The sequence below is a fragment of the Myripristis murdjan genome, chromosome 9 (assembly GCF_902150065.1).
Source record: "Myripristis murdjan chromosome 9, fMyrMur1.1, whole genome shotgun sequence".
Lineage (NCBI taxonomy): Eukaryota > Metazoa > Chordata > Actinopteri > Holocentriformes > Holocentridae > Myripristis > Myripristis murdjan.
This window is the reverse complement of record NC_043988.1, coordinates 20,620,253-20,641,544: the sequence shown is the minus strand read 5'-3', so window position 1 is coordinate 20,641,544 and position 21,292 is coordinate 20,620,253. Positions and strand designations below refer to the sequence as shown.

General features: G+C 41.5%; 2 protein-coding genes across 10 annotated transcripts; both read right to left on the bottom strand.

Moving 5' to 3' along the window:
• Positions 1–1,557: 1,557 nt before the first annotated feature.
• On the bottom strand, positions 1,558–7,942 carry gkap1 (G kinase anchoring protein 1). Of its 7 annotated transcripts, none has more exons than XM_030061131.1 (12): positions 7,802–7,942; positions 7,090–7,343; positions 6,489–6,647; positions 6,065–6,154; positions 4,886–5,006; positions 4,640–4,671; positions 4,261–4,425; positions 4,066–4,152; positions 3,539–3,602; positions 3,367–3,437; positions 3,176–3,253; positions 1,558–1,783 (listed from the first exon to the last, which is right to left on the bottom strand). In XM_030061131.1, the coding sequence occupies exons 2-12, from the start codon at positions 7,327–7,329 to the stop codon at positions 1,742–1,744; spliced, it is 1,149 nt and encodes a 382-aa protein (XP_029916991.1). In that variant the 5' UTR covers positions 7,330–7,343; positions 7,802–7,942; the 3' UTR covers positions 1,558–1,741. The 7 variants fall into 7 exon arrangements, with proteins under 7 accessions (XP_029916991.1, XP_029916992.1, XP_029916990.1 ...); XM_030061132.1 differs by having other exon boundaries at positions 7,808–7,942; XM_030061130.1 differs by having other exon boundaries at positions 7,090–7,369; positions 7,808–7,934.
• Positions 7,943–8,211: 269 nt separating this feature from the next.
• LOC115365672 (kinesin-like protein KIF27) lies at positions 8,212–19,997 on the bottom strand. Of its 3 annotated transcripts, none has more exons than XM_030060782.1 (15): positions 19,451–19,997; positions 18,429–18,638; positions 17,088–18,085; positions 16,356–16,499; positions 15,900–16,076; positions 15,276–15,439; positions 14,880–14,977; positions 14,399–14,536; positions 13,927–14,141; positions 13,589–13,648; positions 13,200–13,370; positions 12,228–12,419; positions 11,728–11,952; positions 10,501–10,699; positions 8,212–10,179 (listed from the first exon to the last, which is right to left on the bottom strand). In XM_030060782.1, exons 1-15 carry the CDS (start codon positions 19,746–19,748, stop codon positions 9,515–9,517), a joined length of 3,954 nt encoding a protein of 1,317 aa, XP_029916642.1. In that variant the 5' UTR covers positions 19,749–19,997; the 3' UTR covers positions 8,212–9,514. The 3 variants fall into 3 exon arrangements, with proteins under 3 accessions (XP_029916642.1, XP_029916644.1, XP_029916643.1); XM_030060784.1 differs by having other exon boundaries at positions 11,728–11,949; XM_030060783.1 differs by having other exon boundaries at positions 13,589–13,645.
• Positions 19,998–21,292: the final 1,295 nt, after the last annotated feature.

Below are 21,292 nucleotides of genomic sequence, written 5' to 3'. Positions count from 1 at the left end.
AAAATAATCTTATTTTATTGCATTGCTTAAATGTTTATAGATATATATACAGGAAAAGAAAATATTGGACCTATTTTTGACTCAATGTAGTGACACATTTCAGACACTAGGGGGGGCAATGTCCCCCCCCCCTTGCCCCCCCGCAAACTCCGCCTATGCTTCTTTGGTGGAAATAATTAGGCCTACAGGTAGCTAGGCCTACGTGGTCGCATTTTTTTCCCAGATATCTGGCTTTATATTTCATTAATTTCAAGCGGCTGTGAAATGCATCCACTCTCAGTGGACACACATTTCATACCTTCATACCTCAAATGACCCTGAAGGTGTGGCAACTTCTGCACTCTGCTGTGTCTCCTGTCACTGTACAGGCTTTACATTTGAGAACAGCAGTCCCTTTAAGAAAACTCCGAAGACTGCCAGGGGATTTTATAGGGTGACTTTCAAATATGTGGTGTCTGAATATCTAGGTTTAAGTCTTGACATCACTGGCCATGATTTCTCCTCTAACCTTCCTCTGTTTGGTGGCCTGGTACTTACTGATACATTTCACCCTGGGCCTTTGTTTGACTTTTGGAGCCATCGCCTGCTGTTGGCCTGCCTGCTCAGAGAGGATGAAGACTCAAAAAGGGCTGATATCTTTGGTGATCTAAAGCTGGACACCAACAGCAGAGGTCACTGGAACTGTTTGAATAACACTAAGCTGTGATGTCGAGCTTTTCTGTCTGCTCTTTGTTGTTGGTGAGTTCTTCCAGCAACAACCTGAGACCTTCTCAGTTTTCATTTAATTCAGGTGCCTTGTGATCGATGAATTCTTTCATCTTGAGCCCTCACATTGTGCTCCATGGGCAGGTCAACAGTGGACCGTTTCTCTGGTTCTGGTTTAAGCTGGTTACTGATGTGAGCTGAAAACCTGTTACAATTATTGTCATCAGGCCAGCATATGTACTTATATGTCTACCTTAGATATGCTCCAGTTACTGAATTTAGGCACCTTTCCTGAAATTTGGTCCTTTATTGCCATTTCTCTGGGAAAGCTATGGATGCATTTCTACTTTACCACCAGTGGGAACGACTGCCTTCTTTCTGTTGGGAACTGTGGGCAAAGCTGAAATCGAGGACTATTAAAAATGGCTAAAATAACTGTAAAACTTAATATAACAACTTTAGGAATTTCATAATTTCCTCTCAAACTCTCCCACAGGACAGGTTTGTGGTAAAGTGACACATCTTTTTTTCACTGAAAAAGTATTTTATTTACTTAACAGTGAGACAAAGGGAAAAAAAAAAAAAAAAAAAAAAAAAAAAACACATACATTTCACATCTGTCATTTTGGCATTAAAACCCAGGGGGAGTTGGGGTACACAGCCAGCTTGAACAGATCCAGAGGCACCATTTCGCCTATAGGTGGCAGCACTGGATACCAAGCCATCACCTCAACATTATAAAAACTTACCACTTACTGCATCACTTCCAGAAGCTTTTTAAATTCTTATTCAGCCGTGTAATACATCCCACTAGATCGAGAGTGAGTGTTGAAATTTATTTTCTTGAGAGACTGTATGAGTGTGTGTGTTTGAGTGTATGTATGTGTGCTGACAGGGGGCATGCATAGTGTGCTGACATAAGACAGGAGAAACTTCATAAACAAAGGGAGGGAAACCCTGACAGTAATCAGCAGAGGTTGTCTTCATTTGTTTGTTCATTTCATTTTACAGTAAAGGTGTCTTCCTGTGGGAATCTTCATAGATCTGACTCTGAACTTTTCTTCCCCTTCTTGTTGCCCTGCAAACCAGAGAAAACCACGAAGCACATTAGTTATCCTTGGATCTGAGAACGTACGTTTTTAAAGTGTCTCTAACCCTAACCATAGCCTGCAGATCTGGACAGGAACAATTCCAAAATCAAATTCCTAAACCCATTTTCTGCCGACCAGGAGAAGGAAAAATACAGATATTTGTATCTTCTCTTCTCGGGTGCTCAGACTTGGTGTTATACTGCATTCAACTGCACACACACACACACACACACACACACACACACACACACACACACACACACACACACACACACACACACACACACACACACACACACACACACACACACACACAAAACCAAGTGTATGATCCCTTCCAGACTGCTGCCTGGTGGAGGGGATTATGTAAAATTAGTTAGTAAATATTATGAATAAAAACACAGGTTAGTTTGTGCTGCCTACAAATACTGACAGAGCTGAGTGATAAATATGATGACCTGTATCCAGAACAGTGGCTGCTCACATCAGATCAAAGCCCATTTTCCCATTAAAAAATTAGGCTTATTCACTATGTCAAATTACTTCTTTTGTAAAAAAGTCTGGGTAGTAAAATACCATTGAACAGCAACAATGAAACTCTGATTGTTTATCATACAAATACTCAGCAACACATCAGATGAATAGGTTAAAAAAAAAAAAAGAAAGATTAAGAATAGTGGAAATACTGGGATGTGTTTTACCACTAGTAACTGTGTGTTCTACTGATACATGTTTTACTGAACCTTTGTCAACAGCTATTTTTTTCCCATAACTGGAACAGCAACCAATACATAAACACATCTAAACTTAAAATTCTCTATAACTGAAACTGCATTTCCCTTAGCCCTGTATCTGTTACATACAATGCTCAAATAGCCTCCATCCTACTGTGCAGCTGTGCTTTGCTAATCTAACTAATCTGCAGATTAGTTATCTTGGACAATTTTCTACTGCTCCTGACCAACTAGCTGACATTTTTCTGGTCTAGAAAAAGGAAAGAAGGGACACACATGCATGCACACATCACATCACACACCCACATATTCACACTCATGAATGTTAGCAAACACAAACAAGCATTAACAGATGCAAATATGTGCATGGGCAACCCCCACCTCCAGACACACACACACACACACACACACACACACACACACACACACACACACACACACACACATACACACAACACTGCATAAACAGGATGCATCATGGTTTCCCAGAGTCAAAGCACAATATGATCCTGTCTTTCTACACCTCTACTCGTGACAAGAATGAAGAGAACCAATATGAGCCCATTTATTAGTGGTTAGGGTCACACTGCTTGAAACTAGTTACAAAATAAAGAGAATGATCAAGCTATTGAGTTTTATTCTTACCTGATGTTTTGGCTGTTCAGACTGTAGGCCTTTGACTTTTGACTTCTCTTGTTCAAGAGCAGCATGCAGTAATGATACCTAAAAAAAAAAAAAAAAAAAAAAAAAAAAGTACAGTCATACAGTCAGAGGCTAATTGATAGTACGGGCATTCAGCGACTTCCAAAACACATGCACAGTGTTATCACACATACCTGTGACGACAGCTCTTCTTTGATATTTAATAGCTCTTCAACCTGTAGAAGGATTTCTGCCTTATCTTTCACTGAAGGAGGGGAGAGAATGGATATTATACTCATTATGTAAAATATTACATATAAAGGGAATTTACAGGTTTTTTTTCCGTTTTAGCAAGCTTCAACTCACTCTCTCCTTGTTGCAGCATCTTCAGTAACTGGGCATTTCTTGCTTTCACCTCTTTGTATTTCACCTGCAGATTTTAAGAACAAGAACGAGGGTTTAGGAACTGTGTTTATTGTTCCAGGTATTTAGACATACAGAAACACAATATTTTAAAATCTAATCTTTCCTAACTGAAGGAACAAAGAGCTGAAACTACTGAAAAAACCAAAACTTGATATCACAGTATTCAAGAGCAGCCATCGTCATGCCACAACTCTGCTCAATGGTTTTTACTGGGTAGCTGGCAATTTTATGCCAGTTTATGTGCAGAATACTGTAATCTTACTAGGGGCACTGTAATGGGATTGGGAGGCACTTGGAACAGATACAGGCAAATACGTTAATCTCCTGTATTAATGTTTCTGGGTATACTTGAGGTAAAAAAAAATGGCAATGGCCAAAAAATAACCTACTAATTCACTGAAATTGCTAGAAAAAACATAAATAAGTGAAATAACAGAACAGTTAGTGAACTGCTTACGACTGCTGACCTCCCACTGTGAGATGGTCTTCTTTAGTTTGTCAATCTCCTGGTCTTTCTTTTCCAGCTCATACTTGAGTTGCTCTGCTCGAGGGTCCTGAAAAGAGGGATGAGCAAGGAGAAGGTTTATAGATAATTGAGGCCTAATAAACATGGACAGCTGTGTATCTGTCAGTGTGCATGTGTCTCTGTCAGCCCATCTCACCAGGTCGTGTTCTGTGGAGGTGTTGACCTCTTGTCCCTGGTTGCTGGTGTACTGCTCGCGCCTCTTTTCCCGTTGGATGATCCGACTGACGTCATCCTCCAGCTTATTAAAGAACCGCTCCTCCTGCCCTGTTCCCACTGCTAGATTGGCTACTCTGGTGGCTTCCTGAAAGGGATCATGTGGTCACTGTGGTCAGTGTTTAAACACTGATGTCCCACACCATAAATGCCATTTCATATCCAAATAAAACACAGTGTGCATCATTTCCATTGAGCAGAGTAGAATAATAATATTCAAAAAGTGTCCTATTGGCTTAAGACACTAACAATATGTAAAACAGGGTTAGGAAATGCCAATGACACACAGGCAGTTGCCTCACCTCTTTCTCCTGTTTCTTACTTAAATGTTGTTCTGCAAAGGAAAAATACAGTGTGTAAGCATATGTAAATGTTGTTGAAGTACTGTTGTAGTATTTGTTACACATTTTGATTTCTTAAGTTAGAAATAACAGGGAAGCAGAGTTGGTTACAGACTGGACTGAGAGCCTGTAATCCTATGGACCGTTCCACTGAAGTCTTGTTTCCAGTTTATTTGCTTGTACAGCAAACATAAAGGTTTCTCTCACCTACACTGCCCTCTGCCTGGAAGTCCTGCAGGGAAACCGTCTTTTTATCTTTTCCCTGCTGGTTCTTCTTCTTCTCTTTCTTTCCTCCTCCTGATTTAGGCGAGGACGTGTGTGTGCTGTTCTGTTTAGGAACAAAAGAAAATCCTTTGACTTCAATATTCATGTAATTAGCAACATTACAAATTCATAATAAAACAAGCAGTGAATAGAAGTTTAGAATAGATCTGATTTCATGCAAATAATTTGATGGGAAGGATCATGATCACCACACAAAGATAAACACAGGCCAAGTTGCCATATTTGTAGGACATGCAGTTTCTTTGCCAACAGTGAGGGGCAGCGGATGTGTTGAAGAGCAGACATGAATTATAGTTACCAACAGACACCAGGTCTGCTTTTGCTTTTTTCTTCCCTTCTATTCATTTTTCAATTCCACAGCAAGGGTCTGAAGAGTCAGTGAAATGGTCAGTTTTCTAGCTGTATGGTTTCAGACTTGATTAAAATAACCAGAGACAGTGGCACCCAACTACTCATACTGTCAACAGGGTAAAGACACAAGGAAATCCAGTGTAGTGTCTTTGGCCATAAAATTGGTTTCCAAGTCACACTTGAGATTTCAGGTGATGGATCAGGAGATGCACACATTTTCATGACTGAACGTGTGACATGTCTGTTAAAATTCTAGCATTTTAGCTTACTGTCACAACACCACATAAGCAATACGCACTACATATTCAGTCAAGAGAGCAGTCAGCAGGGCAGTCATGTCTAAACTGTAACTGAGCTCTCCAGTCTCCAATTATTTGACTGGGCCAACAAAAGAGGGTTTTGCTTTTACTTATGACTGCTGGTGGACACACAAAGTCTGGAGCTCTTATATGAATCTATTCATAAGTTACAACTTTTTGTGAGAAGCCACGCCCACTATCACATCCACTTCGGCTGATCAGTTTGAAAAGCTTAATAGTTCTTCTTCAGCTCATGACCGAACTTGCCACAAAATTTCATAGTATCAAGTGAATCAGTTCACAAGTTATGTCTTTTGACGAAAATCATTTCATAACTTTCTGATCAATGCTCACAGAGAAAGGGGTGAAGTTGGTTGAAAACATAAACGCTGCCATATTCCACTTGTGGCTGCATGCTGTGGTGCATAGTCATGTGTTTGAGAGTACGCACATTGTGCACCTGTTGTTTCTGTTGTTCATACTCCAGTTTGCTAAGCATCAAGGCCTTTTCCAAGTCTGCTTCATATAGCTCACTGGTTATCTGCCGGTGAGAAGAGAAAAACACATAAGGAAGATCAACACTCCAGACACACACACGGGATATTGAGAAATATGTGAAAACAATGGAATATATTATATCAAGGACTGACAATGTCATAATCTATGCATCCTGTCTTTACTAATGTTTGTTACAAGGGAGAAGATACCACTCCATTTGAACGTCATCCAACAACTTCTCAAAAAGAAGGGGAAAGGTTAAGAGCTGACACTTTAAAACTTATCTTTAAAAAAAAAAAATGGGAGCGGGAGAACCTTTCATTATTTATTAGCTCGGATGTTTGCCCTTTGTTGTTGGAGAGGTTGTGACTGCCTACCTGCTCGTCCCTCTGCTTCCACTGTTGCCATCCTTCTGAGGGTATATTCTGGTCCCCTGCTGTAGGATTGAGAAGTTCATTGGCTACTCCTTGAAGTGTTGTAATGGGAGGAGGGGCAGAAGACTTCTGAGGGATCTTTTTAAAGGCCAGACTTCGTAACTGACACAGAAGGACAGAAACAAATTCAAAAGAGTGATTATTACTAGTATATCCACCTTAACTCTAGTGTTAGTTTTATAATAAGACTTCCTACCTATCCTCTCCCAACTTGATTAATTATTATTAGGTAACTGAAGCTAGCAGTCAGGCCATAGAACCACCCTAAGTCATTACTGGTTTTGCAGAGAAATGTAACTTGAATCAACATAAGCTCTAGCTATATGCTACAGCCGATAATGAAACCTTCAGGAGCTGCACAAAACATTATGTCAGTAAACACTTCTGGATTCCAATCTGCACCATTTGCTCCACTTTCATTTTAGATAAAATGAAACGACACTAAAGAAAAGGGCTGGACATTTGGTGGTGCTAAGAGGCTATTAACACAAATGCTAATGGTGGCAAAATACACTATATATTAACCATGTAACAACTGATTCACCTCGCTAGCCTCGCTCTGTTGCTGTTCTTTCTTTTTCTTTTTCTTGTCTTTCTTCTTTTCGTTGTTTGGTGCGGCTTTGCCCCCAACAGCTGCTTTCCCCTGCCGGCTTTTCCCGTCCCGTCCGCCTTTGGTGGTGGTCTTGCCCACCTCTGAGGCATCCGAGTCCGAGTCCGAGTCGATCTGGAGCAGGGCGAAGCGGGAGGCGGTGGTGGGGACGGTGATCATTGCAGACGATGCCATTGTGGAAAAAATAACTGATGACAAAAGAGAGGCCAATCCGCTGTAAGAGTTAATAAAAAATTTCACTGGGGATAACTTGAAGCCGGTCATTAAACAATGGGTTAGCTGCCAGTTCAACATTTTTTTCGCACACACTGTCGTATTTTAACTAAGAAATACACTGAAATTAACGTGCTGTAAAGTTACCGTGTTTGATGTAGCGATACTCCTCAAAAGAGTCATTAACGCTAACTTAACGCTAAAGTGATCCGAACTAGCTTAGCCTAATGACAGCCATAGCTAACGTTACAGTGCAGCAGCGGTGCTAACGCCGCTTAGCCGGCTTTCATTAGCTTCTAAACAAGTGCGAAACTAGTCAGCTGTGACCGTCGAAAATACGCTCAAGAGTTCACAGAGAACTTGTGTTGTTAATATACTAAATGACATGTGTTTTAGAGCTACTATGCACGAGAAAACATGTGTCAGAACATACTTTCACCTGTTCAAGAAGGTCGGTACCGTTGGTTACCGTACGCACTAGTAGCAGTTGGTTGAGTACAGGAGCCCGATTGCACCAAAAAGGGTCGGAACTCGGTTTTGCGCTTCGTAATCACGGTGCACGTGCTGCATTCAGAGAAACAGAATCTAATTGGCCTGTCATCGGAGAGCTCTTGACTTTGTGATGCAGAGGAAACCTACCGTCGATAAACAATTCAGTCAGGACTTCCTCCCATTTTCCTAACAGTCTCATTAAACACAAAGAAGTGCTTGTATTTTCTTTCTGGAAAACTGCAGTAGGTGACACTTCTTATGTTTCAAAGTTAGGCGACTGGTTATGAGAGGGAGAATAACTTAACAACAAAAACTCTGAGAGATGGTGATCAGCATTTTTAATGGCTTTGATTGTTATTACAAACTATACCAACAGCAGAAAATAAAATACACAGCAGTCAATTTCTGACTAAGTTGAGATATATCAATTTAAAAAAAATAAATAAAATGTCAAAAAACTATTACTACTCCAAATTTAACTTGTTACTGCGCAGTTTTGATATAATTGTTGCAGTAGAGAAAGCTATCAGAGTCAAACTAATATGCACACAGCTAGGCATTTTAAGTGCTAAACAGGTGAACTCTGCAACAAGTAAGAAAGGCACTTCAGGATCACACCACTGAGAGGCTGCATCCACTTCGTTATGTCAAAAGAAGTGCTGAGAGTCAGTTGGTCAAGTGCAATGCACACCATTTGTATGATTCTAACAATAACTTAATGATCTGATTTTCTCTAAACCATAGCCAACTAAGTCAACAGTGTAAAAACTGTAGGGATTGCATAGTTGTACTCCAGATGGTGGTACTTTTTCATTGTATAAACAATGCATAAAATATAACCTACAGTCAGGTGAACCACCTCCAAAGGCTATTATAAAATCAAATTTTTTAAAAGAAGAAAAAAAAGAAAAAAGAATTTATGTTTATTTGTTTATTATTGGCCAAAATGACCGTAGCCTCATGTGACCTATGATATGACTTGCTGTGATGAATACTGCTTTAGAGATGCCTCCATTGTACCCCTGCTTTGATTAAAAGGCCTTCACATTACCTTGAGTGCAAACTTTATTGACAGGATGGGAGGGCTGGTGGGACTGGTGAACCCTCAAAATATTGCTGGCTCTGACTGAGCATGTTAGAATCAGGAAGTCTGAAAATTGCTGAAAGTTGTTACAACTCATCTTATTTCTTTATCCAGATCTTGAACATTATGATTCCCATGCTGATTAAGGGGAAAACACAGAATGGACAGCGCTGTCACGGGAAGTGACAATGGCCTAGATCTGGAGGAAAATGGCTGGTTTTACTCCTTTTCGTAAATAAAGTACTGCCAAGTTATTGAAAACTCACTGCATGCTATATCAAGCTCAAACCGTTGTCATGACGACACTGTGCATCCCTGATTTTTCCATCTCTTAGTGAATGCTATAATTGGAGTGCATTGAGGACAACCAGAATCTGCAAAATTTAAGATGACCAAGTAAGGAGGATAAATGAGAAGACAGACAAGAGTCTGATTGTGACACTGAAAACATTTCAAGCATTTTTTTCATTAACAAACATTTTAACATACCAAAAATGTTTTTCTCCTCAGGTAATATGTTTTGCAGCTCAAATGTTATGAATGCACCATTGCCCAATGATTGATAATGCATTATCTGTTAGTGCTTCTGGACATTTCTATGGAGTCCTCTAGTAATGTCTCGGTGCTGGTGTCCAATACAGAGTTGCGCCTTCTTGTGGCAGAACCACAGACCTGCAGCTCAGCAGGGTGGATCTGTCTCAGCTCTCTGCGAGACAGACGAACCGGCGTCATCTCTGAACCGTCCCCACTGTGGCCCAGCCCTCCTTCCTGGGACTGTTGGTGTGAGTGTGGATGGGTGAATGCAGAAACCTTTGCCTTTTTCTGTGTTTGGAGATTAAAAGAATATGAGGCACAAGAGTTCTGGTGTACATGTCTCTCAGTGGGAGTTTGTATCTGGCTTGTTTTTGCCTGATCAGTGTGTGTCTTTTTGTGTATTTGCTCAGTGTGTAGCTTATTGTAGGTTTTCTCAGTGTGTGCCTTTGTCTGTATCTGCTCAGTGTGAGTCTGGCAATCGGTTGGCTTTGAGTATATCTGTATATTGTGTGTCTCTGTGCTGGAAGGATGGGTTTGGGTCTGTGTGTGTGAGGGCTGAGCGCCAGACTGTAGTGAGTCACTGAGCAGCTCTTTGAGCTTCTTCTTCAGCTGGCGGGTAGAGCTCTTGTAGAAAAACAACTCTTTCTCCAGCTGATGAATTCTCTCATGAATGGCCTGCTCAGTCTCTCCTGAGCCGCCTTCTACACACACGCACGCACACACACACACACACACACACACACACACATAATGGCAACACAAAATAGGACATCAGGGAGGATAACAAAACAGATTTCAATTTCACTTTCATTTCATTTTTAAAAATTCAGTGTTAATGCTGCTTGTAAGGAAGATTTAAGGTGGTTACATTTCCACAAGACCCACTAGAAAGTACAGTTTGCCACCAAATTTCATGGCAAGCCACCAAATTGAGTTCGGAATGAACAACCGACTGACATGATGACATATAGGCCCGTCTCCCCTACAGTGTGGTTTAGTCCAGGCTCAACAAACTTCCTCACCTTTAAGTTGCCGCAACAGCAGCTGGATGCTGGACTGGTGATCTCGGTGCTGCTGGATGAGCCTGCGGTCTGTGTCCAGGGCCAGGCACTGCAAGGCATTCTCCATCTCCCTCAGCACCACCTCCTGCTCTTCAACCTGCAGCTGCAGCTCCTCACAATGCAGCTGCAAACGGCGCTCCGTCTCACGAAGACACACAACCTGGAGAGAAGGGAGGAAGTGGGATGAGGAAAGAAAAACAGAATGCAGAAAAACAAATAAATAAATGTTATAAATACAAAGGTATTTGGGCGTGTCACTTTTACTTTCACCACCTCTGGAGAGAGAAGACAAGAAATGAGGAAATCTGGTGGGAGGGAGGATGTTAGGAGAGAGCGAAAGAAAATTAATTTAGTTTATCATGGTGCAATAGTATTTCATGTTGCAGACATGCCTCCTGGAGAGAATGAGATACAGTTTAATATGGTATTATAAATATATCAGCTAGACAGACGGGAGGAGGGGGATGTAAGGCATGGATGATGTGACACAAAGAGAAGGAGGGGTAAAGTTTAATCAGTGTAACAAAAATAATCAGTGCAGCTGCAATTCTGACTCACACCGAAGCAAACCACCTGGAGAGAAAAGGAAGGCAGCAAAGAAGAGGAGAAAAAATATAATACACCAGCTGGAACAGAAAGAGATTATAACAGCAATCAGTTTTCATCTCAACCATTGTAGAATCAATTTTTCACAATGAATGAAGTGTGTTTTCAGCTTACTGCGGCCACAAGACATACAGCCACATGCACACCACTTGTAAATAGGAAGGAAGAGGGAAGGGAGAAAAATAGATAGAGACAGATACCAATCAGGAACCATTGTATAGTAATTTGACGAATTAAGAGAGATCTGACAGGTAACGGAGGAGAGTCTTATGGCACTGAAACTAAAAGCACTTGGGAGTGGAAAGATGGTGACATCAGGTATTTTCGTACCAAGGCTCATTATTTTGTGTGAAAAACTCAAAAGTGAAAACGGCAATTAACAAATGAACCTGCTTTTTATATAAAAGACTGAGCCAAGTTTTAGATGTCTTCAGTGAGACCTCATCTGATCTGATTACTATTCTTCTTCTTCTTCTCCTCATTATTCTTATTATCATTCATTCGAACATCCATTTTTACAGCATGACACAGCATTTTGTCCATTGTTGTTTTCATGTGTGTATGTGTTAGTGTGCAATTTACCTTGTTGAAGTACTTGACAAGCAGCTCGGTGGCCTCGGATGGTGAGAGGTCATTCAGCTTCCTGATAACATTACAGAGGTGGGCAGGCTCAGTGTTGTTTGACTGACAGGAAGAGGTTGTGACTGACAGTTGCTTCTGTTTGTCCTGTATGGAGCGATTTTTAAACTCCAAAGCGGCATCCAAAACCTCTATAGCTTCCTCAAGCTGCAGCATGGAATATTCCTCCTTCACACAACCACACACACACACACACACACACACACACACACACACATGAAAAGGGACACAAATTATAAATCAGCATGCACAGATGAACATGACAAAATCAAATAGATAAGAAAAGGCCTGGGACACAGATAAAGCGTGATACTATGACATTCTCCCAAATCTCTGCAACCCTAAAATGGTCTCAGATTTTCAGCGCTCATATGCAGTGCCATCAGACACATGAATGCACAGCAAGTACACACACTTATACACATTTGCTTCTTTTCTCTGACCTGTGCAGTGAGCACTCTGTTGTCTTTAAGCTGTGCGTCCAGAGCATCTCTCTTCTCTCTAAGTGCCTCTCTTTCCTTCTCTAGGTCCTCTGTGGTGATTCCTCCACCCCGACCCGCCCTGTTGCTGCTCACCAGCTCCTCTTCCACGGACTGCAGTCGCACCGACACGTGCAGCAGGTCCTGATTCAGAGCCTGGAAATAGGACAGACAAGAGTCACACAAAGGTATATACAAAGAATACAAAATTTAGGAAATCAGATACTATTCATTTTTACTTTTCAAAGTTTTTCTCTTATGTTCGTATTCAGCAGACAGAATTGGGACAAATTGGGACAAATGGAATGTAACATTGAGTTGTTTTCAATGGTAGCTTTCACAAGGCTCTGGGCACCAGCTAGACATGACTGAATTATACAGTTTTTATTATAAATGCTTTCCCTAGTAAGTATTGAATGTTTCTCTGAGATATTTGAGAAATTCTTAAGCTTATTTGTTAAGAAAAGGCACTATTTGAATGCAGATTCCTTTAGCCACTAAAATGTAGCGGTGAGTAGAACTATTCAAATCGTCTCTGTAGACTCATCAGTCAAGACCGTAGTCGAGATGAAACCCCCTTAGTATTACAAATCCACAACCTTGTATTTTTCTTACTTTACTGTTTTCCATGCCCAAATTATGAATCCTGTCAGACCATGGTCAAGTTATTATGACTGTAAACAAACGATTTGTAATGTCTATGAACCCTATGTCGTCCGTCTAAGTGGTGATTTTCATCTTAATATTAAAAACTTCTCACATGATTTGCTAATTTCCTCACAGGTGGTACGCATATGAAGCTAGTTTTCATTCTCATCAGTATTAATGTCTTTATTAGTATTCTATTCAATACATATTACTACCAGTCAAGGTAAACGAACTAACTCACTTTCAGAAGAAATCAGACATGCACGACCACATATAACATACTCTCACCTGACTGGAGCGTAGCTTCTTGATCCTCAGGCTGTTTCTCTGCTGCAGACAGGCCTCCCGGCGCTGCAGCACCTCCTCCTTTGTCCTCAGCTCCTCCTCCAGCTCCTGCAGCTCCTGTCTCTTCTGCAAGGCCTGCTCCTCCTCAACCTCCAGCCAGGTCGTGTTATGTTCCTGAGGTCAAGAAGCAGGAAAGCAAAAAAGGCACAGGAGCAGGCAGGAAGATGAAGTGAGGGAAGAGTGATAGGCAGAGGATGATAATAGGGTGAAGAAAAAGAGTAAGATGTGTGTTCATGAACCATGAGCAAATTGCAAATTTTTTTGGAGGGGTGCATAAGAGTAAAAGGAACTCAAAATGTAACAGAATGCTCAACATTAAAACAATATTTTACCTTTTCTCCTGAATCTTCAAATCTTCTTTTCCAAACAGTCAAATGTTCTGCCCTCAGCTCCTCCAAACAAAAGAGCATCAAACAATCCTTAACCAAAGCAGTTGTTAATGACTCACCTATGCTAAGTGGCGCACAAATAATACAAAACCTGAGAGCTATGCAATATATTATTTCCAGTAAAGACAAATCAGCTGAATGAGTGCTGTGTGTTGAGAGGATGTCAGTTGTGCTTGATGGTACATTATCAGCTGCTGTATACTTGTATACTACAGCTATTGCTTTGACCATACCATAGGCTTAATGTTACTGTGTGCATTTGTAAACAGTGCACAACAAACCCCATTTTGGTCCACTTCCTTGGTAGCGTAGCTAGTCTCCCTCTCCTGCCTGAGGCTGGTCTGCAGCTGTGCCCTCTGTTGTCTCATGTGCTGCAGGCTGTGGTGGAGCTCTGCTTGGGCCTGCTGGCTTTGCAAGGAAAGCCGTGCCAACACATCAGTGTCTCGGCCATTACCTCTGAGCCTGCCTGGCCTGTTCACTGCTTGGGTCTCCTTGCCTGTCAAATGCAAACACAAGAAACATGTAGAGATACATGGATCAAGATCAGAGCAAATGTAACTGTGGATAGAGTTTCAACTGCTTATGTGAAGAATGACTTCATCTGATTTAGAGTATATGTCTGTGAAATATGTACACATACAGGAATAGGCACATACACAAATGACAATATTCCCCTTTCAGATGAGAGAGTGATATCACCACACAGCAGACACAAGCACAGCTTCAAACACACAAGTAATAATATGAGCACACCAGTTTTGTGAAGCTCTTTGATGAGCTCCTCTTTCATGCGCATGTTGACTGACAGATCTTGGATCCTTCTCTGAATGACACTGGCTCTAAGTCTTGCCCTCCTCAGATCATACTGCTTGGCATGGGTCTCCTCGGCCCCTGAGGAGAAATATTCAATGACAATGTTAAAAATGGAACAACTCCTTGACTAGGATAAGACATGACACCTTGAAAAGATACAGTCACAGAAATTATTTGGAAGTGAATGACATTATTAGCTATAGCTTATTAGAAGCACTAAGGGGACAATTTGAAAGAAAAAAAGTGTAGATACAGTGAAGCAGCATGCCCAGTATGCAACACAAAGACCTTGATTAGTTTGAGAAGGTTTTGGATCTTACTTTTCCATAAGGCAACTCTGATATGAGCTGAAAATAGGGAGATATGCCTATCTAGCTTGTCCAATGGCATAGGGCCTTTACGCTTCAAGAGCCTCATGTACCTGGGTCTACCAAGGAATGTTGTGCTGACTGGGTTTCCATCTTGGAGCTCTGAGCTGCTCTCCTCTGTCGGCTGGTCCATGTATGGTTCAAAGAGCAACTGTTTGCACCATTTAATTAGACAAATGTTTAAAGCACTGAATAAAAATTGTTGAATGAAAGTTTATGATGATATGCAGGGTTGTTACATATTGTTACACAGTGTGACATGCAGAGTGAATATCCACTGCCCATGTATCAAATAAAGGTTTAATTTTGAAATTAAATGATTAATCTTCATTAATCCTACAACATTATTTTTGTGAAACAAAATTTTTGTTGCATGGTTAATGGTTGAAATTGTGTTTGTTGTAATGAATTAGTAGTGGCTTGTACGATTGTATTCCACAGTCTCTCACCTGATCTCCATTCTGCCTTCACCGTCACTCTCCTCCTCCTGCTGTTTTGTGAATGGGCAGTAAACTTTGTCTTTCTCCTCAATCTCAGCCAGCAGGAGATGACTACGCATCTTAAAGGCTGCCAGCACCCTCTCCAATGAATGGGCTGGGGGACTGGTGTGGATCTACACACACGCACGCACATGCACACGCACGCACGCACGCACACACACACAGACACACACACACACCACATGAATGTAAAAACATATGCATACACACCCTTCAATTATTCATATATGCCTAAAAGGCACATGCCAGGATAGTCCTGAGGCCTACAACTTCAGATATTTGTGAGACTTGTTGCCTGCTTTAGACAGATGAAATATACTGTATCTAGCTGCTAGTTCCTATAGCTCCTGTGATGATAAATTTTCCTTTATAGGCTTGAAGAAATGCAGGACAGAGATCTGTTCTGCTGTTTGACAAAGATAAGCCTGTTGTCAGATGAAACAGACCAGAATCCTAAAATAAAATAATACATCCTCACACCATTCATACAAAAAAGGTTGACCAGCTGTATCGCAACGGGCAAACATGCTTTTTAGTGGTTCAGTTTTTACACAACATTAATTGGTTACCTACCTTTCTGACAGGTCCATGGCCACAGCTGTGTCTGATGAGGGGGACACTGTGGGGTCTCCTGGCTGAGCTCCCAGAGTTCCCTGCTTCCTCTGATGCCCCTGATGTTGCACCCCTGAAGGTCATTACGTTGCTGCGAAGACGATTAATCAAAATCTGCTGGTCTACCAGTTGTTCAGTCTAGACAGATTCACACACAAATGTGCACATACCCACACACACAAAGTGAAATACAAAGAGAATTGTGCCATTAATTCCATTAAATTCAAAAAATTGAAATAATTTAAATACACACACAATGGTAACTATGATTATAAGTACTTTTTCATAATACTTTGGCATTCTGTCTTATCTGATTTAATTTTGTCCTATTTGCAGGTCCCCATTAGCCATCAATGTCTATTTGCACTGCTTAAAAAGTTGTTCACCAGCTGCACTACGAACTCTTCATCTCCCCACCTGTATACGAGTACGTTCCCTTTCTTCCTCTAAGGACTGAAGGTGGGTTTTGCACTCTTCGTGAAGTTTGTCTATTTCTTTTTGTAACTGCGTCAGCTCCTCATCTTTCTGCTCCAACACCTGCTCATCTATGGCGAGAGTCTCCTGAAAGAGAAGGGCAGAGTGAGTGAGAGTGAGTGATGAGGAGAGAGAGAGAGAGAGAGAGAGAGAGAGAGAGAGAGAGAGAGAGAGTGAGAGAGAATATGCCAAAAGGCTTTATCAGTTCTAATGACTCATAGGGAGTCCCAGCTACTTAAACCTTTAAATAATGATAAGCAAAGAACTGATGGAGCCTCATGGATGAGTGGTAAAACATCTTCAAGACAGACAGGTCCAGTTCTCTTTGACTTTTACTACTCCTTGATTTACCTTGACTTGGAATATTTCACAATGTGTTCATCAGCTCCAGTTTTAATAAAACATAGTAGCATCACTGTCCATCTAGATAACCTGATCCACTGCTTTCACATTGCGTGATTCTTGTCTGTCAGGTGAGAGGATCCTGGGTTTGAATCTTGGGCGTGGTCCTTTCTGTGTGAAGTTTGCATGTTCTCATTGTGTTTGAATGGGCTTCTTCTAGATGCTCAGTGGTGTGTGTATGTGTATATATGTGTGTGTGTGTGTGTGTGTATTTCCCTGTTTTCGAGAACTTTAACAGTGAGGCAACATTTCGTTTTTAGCTGTGATCATTACCTGGCATTTGCTGAGTTCTCGTCTGAGCTGTAGTATGGTTACATGGTGGTGTTCGTCTCCATCATCATTTTGATCAGAGTGGCTGACAGCCATCAGTCTTTCCTGCCAGTCTTGCAATCGCTGCCTAAGAGAAGGACACAGGGTAGGACTAGAGATGTCCTCAAATAAAGCTGCAGCATCCTGGGCCAGGAAGCGGTACTCTGACAGATCCTCTGGATTCAGCCTCCTGTCTGGGTCAGATATTTTGTGAGGTGTCATCATCTGACTGGTGTGTTTCAAACTCTCCTCTCCCACAACTCTATCCCCTGTCTGTTCCCTCTCACTCCTCAGCTCTCTCTCTTTCTCTTTCAGCAGCTCTCTTAGCATATGTGCTTCATGTTCCAGCTCCTCTAGACGAGCTTTTCCGGGGTCCCAGGTTGTGGAACAGGATTTCGTCTCTGTACGGGAACATACTGCTCCGGGACGGTTACGTATGTGACGTGCTGTGGCTGCAAACTGCAGGACATTGAGAGTCTCAGTCAAGCTGTGGTGGGATGGGCTTACACAAGCCACCATCAGTGTATGGGCGGTGCCTCCCAACGAATCGCGCAGAAGACGGGTGATCTTTGCATTACGATACGGTATGTGTGTGATGTTACTGTTGTTGCCACGGCGACTTCGGCCAGAGTCAGAGAGGGCACGGATGACATTGCTCAGCGCCAGCAGGCCTGTATTGATATAGACAGACTCTTTGAGCCGTGTCCCAGTGTTACCTGTTTTCCCTGCACGCTCTGAACCTGCAAGGTCCACCAGGTGGAGTTTGGAGGAGCAGGCTGTGTTTAAGGAGGAGCCGCTGTCATGGCAGTGCTGGGTGAGCTGCATGGTGAGAATAGCATGAGAGCGACTGGAGTGCTCGTTCATGCCTGTGGTGCCAGTGTGGCGCAGGGCATTGCCTGCGTCAGTAATGCTGAGGAACTCCTCTGCTGAGGTTACGATCACCTCTTTGGCTCCCATCACCACTGGAGACACACAATGAAGGCACCAGTCAAACCAGGTTTCATAAAACACAAACACAAAAAGTCACAATATTAAAACTTTCAGCAGTGGAAACTTGAAATATTTTCCTCATCTTCTCTGAGAAGACATCATCATTTGCTATCATTATACAAGTAACACAGGCAAAAACAAGATAATTTTAAAAAGGACCAGAATTCTGGGCAAATTTTTCATTCTGCTTTGCTTGAAATTGGGTGAATCATGGCCACTGTAAGAACTAACATAACGTACTTATCTTCTTTCATAATCCCTCATGTGAAATATACAGGTCTGCAAGTCAAAAGCACTGCCCGCTGTGATTATTACCTGTGTTTCCCCTGTCGTCCTCTCTAATATGCAGCTCTTTGTGATTGGTGTGGAGCTCCAGCAGATCTCGCAGCTCCTCCCTGTGCAGTTCAATATATGAGACCCGTACTGTTGTCTGAGCGGCCCCATTCTGCTTCTTCTGCCCCAGCAGCAAAAACACATCCTGGGCCACACGGTCAATAATACCCCCCTGCTCGTCCAAGAGTGATGCTGGGGAGGAGACATGTATGCATATAAAATTTAAAAAGTTCAAATATTTAAACAGGATCTGGGGAATGTAAACAAGGTGAGATTATTTGAGCAGTGATGATGGCAATATATCAGTATGAATGATGATAAACTAGGCTGGCTTGCTCTTGGTACAGTTCAGCTGTCAGGTATGATAATGAGGCAACTGCAGACTGATGGTCAGGCAAGTATAGTTGACCTTGGTGTTGTCCATTAATATTCACAGACTGACTGAAAAAAACATGGGGTGGAGTGGTGGGGTTGGCAAAGCTGCACCCAACCTGCAGCTCAGAGACTTGCAGTACAAAACTTCAACACTGGGCAGTTTCCAAATGTTGATTCAGGTGTGGGTATCCCATTGTCAAACTTGTTAAAAATGAAATTAAAACAACTGAAAAAAAGAAACAAGAGGTGTTACAAGCAAAAGTTATCAGATTGGAAATCTAAATTAATGGACCAGTAGATCTGTGGTAATGTGTGATACAAATTAACGCATCTTTATTAGGAAAGGAATGTTTCTCATGACCTTCAACTAAAGCAGAGACTGTCTCGTTGCTTAGCAACATTTTCTGAAGTTACCCTGCCTTTGTCCTTTCTCTGCCCTTAAAAAGCCTTTTTGTTAGTTTTGCACCTTGGAGAACTTGCATTTTGCATTGTAATGTTCATCTCTCTGTGCAGGTATTAATCTTCTGCTTGATTCAGTACCTCTGACCTCATGGGGTTTTTTCAGCATAGTGGCAACAGATTAATTGCTGTCTCAATAATTAGTTTCCGCCTCTGATCCATCAACTTACCGACATGTCCCCCTCTTAATGTGTATGTCTTCCCTGATCCGGTTTGTCCGTAGGCAAAGACTGTGGCGTTGTAGCCCTCAACGAGTGACTCCACCAGGGGCCGGACGCAGGACTCGTACACGTCGTCCTGGCTCGCCGTCGGCCCGAAGGCGTGGTCGAAGGAGAAGGCCCGCTCCGTGCCAACCATCACCTGAGTGCTGTCCGGCACCACCCGCACACACACTTTGTGGTTGTGGAGAACTTCTTTGGGAAGCAGTGGACGGACTCGGACCGCCACCCGGACACACACCTCATTCATGTTCACAGCAATATGTCTTTAGTTTGTTATGTTGACGCGTTTCTATGGAGTTTACCTTTCATGTCGCCCGCTGGCTAGGTCCAGTGACAACAGCACCTGTCGCTGAGTCGGAGTCAAACTTATTTGTGGTCAAAAAGTTGCTGCGTCAGCCACAGTAGCAGATAGATATGAGTTTACACGCGTATCACCGAGTTAAAACATCCAATATTTCCACTTTGTTTTGCTAGTTTACCGTTATGAGTCCGCGTTGTTAACTTTGTCACAGTTAGTTTGTTGTCGCTGCTCGGTTGCCCGGGAAACCGAAGCCGCCGTGCCAGCAGCAGCCAAGGAAGTTAGCACAGGGGTTTCAAGAGGGCCGGCGGTGCAGCCCACAGAGACAACAGCGCCACCTACAGACGGTGCTTTATCTCCTCCTCATCCTCACAAATCTTTATTTTCTCAGTCACTGTATACGCTGTTGATTTTAGTGATACTATATTATTTTAGAGCTATATCAAATATTTTTTGATTATATAATGATTATCTCCTGAGAGAGTGTGGGTACTCTGCCATTTTTGTTATGATAATTATTGAAAGTTTATTGTTGATTCATTTTTTTTAAATGTAGTTTGTACATTTTTACATTAGGATTAGATTATGTTTTGTGATACAATGTAATGTTTATTTGTATGTACCCCGGGAAGAGTAGTTGCTGTCTTGATCTTGATAGTGATTCATGTTGACCCAAATAAATAAATAAGACGCCATTTCAACTTTAAACATGCCAGATACTTGAGAGATCTAAACCATTTCAACTTTTTGATACTTCATACTTTGAACTCAGTATGTATTAATTCTTGTGACCTACTTAGTCAATGTTGTTCTCAATTTTTCATTTCCCCATAAAAAAGAATGGGAGAAAAAGCATATAGGCCTGAGTGTCATGTGATAGCTTAAAGGTTAAACTTTTAGAAAGATTTAGCCTAGTCATGGATCTCAATGTAAGTTTTATTATAATCATTAAGACAGCATACAGATGAATGTAAAAATAAAGTGGGTTGGGTGAAAACTGGTTCATTGATACACCCCCACCTTTCTTTGATGTATTTTTTTCTATGATCTGATATGGATGCACTAGCAGTAATATGAATATGGAGAATGATAAGGACATATTGATGCTGAAAATTTAAATGCTGACCATGAGACTGATATAGATGTATAAGCTGTGGAATAGACTTGAGAACACACACTGACATTATCATAGTCTATGTTAGTAAGAGAAGTGATAAACCACAGTAGTTTAACCTCTGGTGACTGCAGGTTAATCTTAAAATTTGAAAACTACTCTTTCATAGTGAAATCTGTTTTGATAAAATAATTAAGTCTGAAACAAGCACACCTCTCTGCTTTCATCTAAACCACAGTTTCTCCAGGAAATGGTATTTTTCTGACTTATTTTAAGAAACATTAAAAGCACATCCATGCCTGGCATTCAGATATGAATTATATTAAATTACAGGGATTTTTCCAGGGATCTCTTTTAGAGAAATAGATGTTAATTTGTT

Coding starts and splice junctions, on each gene's coding strand:
- gkap1 (XM_030061131.1), bottom strand. CDS start 7,329: ATGGCATCGTCTGCAATGATCACCGTCCCCACCACCGCCTCCCGCTTC. Junction 6,155..6,488: donor GGAAGCAGAGGGACGAGCAG/GTAGGCAGTCAC, acceptor TCTCACCGGCAG/ATAACCAGTGAGCTATATGA. Junction 3,254..3,366: donor AAGAAGAGCTGTCGTCACAG/GTATGTGTGATA, acceptor TTTTTTTTTTAG/GTATCATTACTGCATGCTGC.
- LOC115365672 (XM_030060782.1), bottom strand. CDS start 19,748: ATGAATGAGGTGTGTGTCCGGGTGGCGGTCCGAGTCCGTCCACTGCTT. Junction 13,649..13,926: donor AGGAAGTGGACCAAAATGGG/GTTTGTTGTGCA, acceptor TTTTGTTTGGAG/GAGCTGAGGGCAGAACATTT. Junction 11,953..12,227: donor ACAGAGTGCTCACTGCACAG/GTCAGAGAAAAG, acceptor GGTTGTGTGAAG/GAGGAATATTCCATGCTGCA.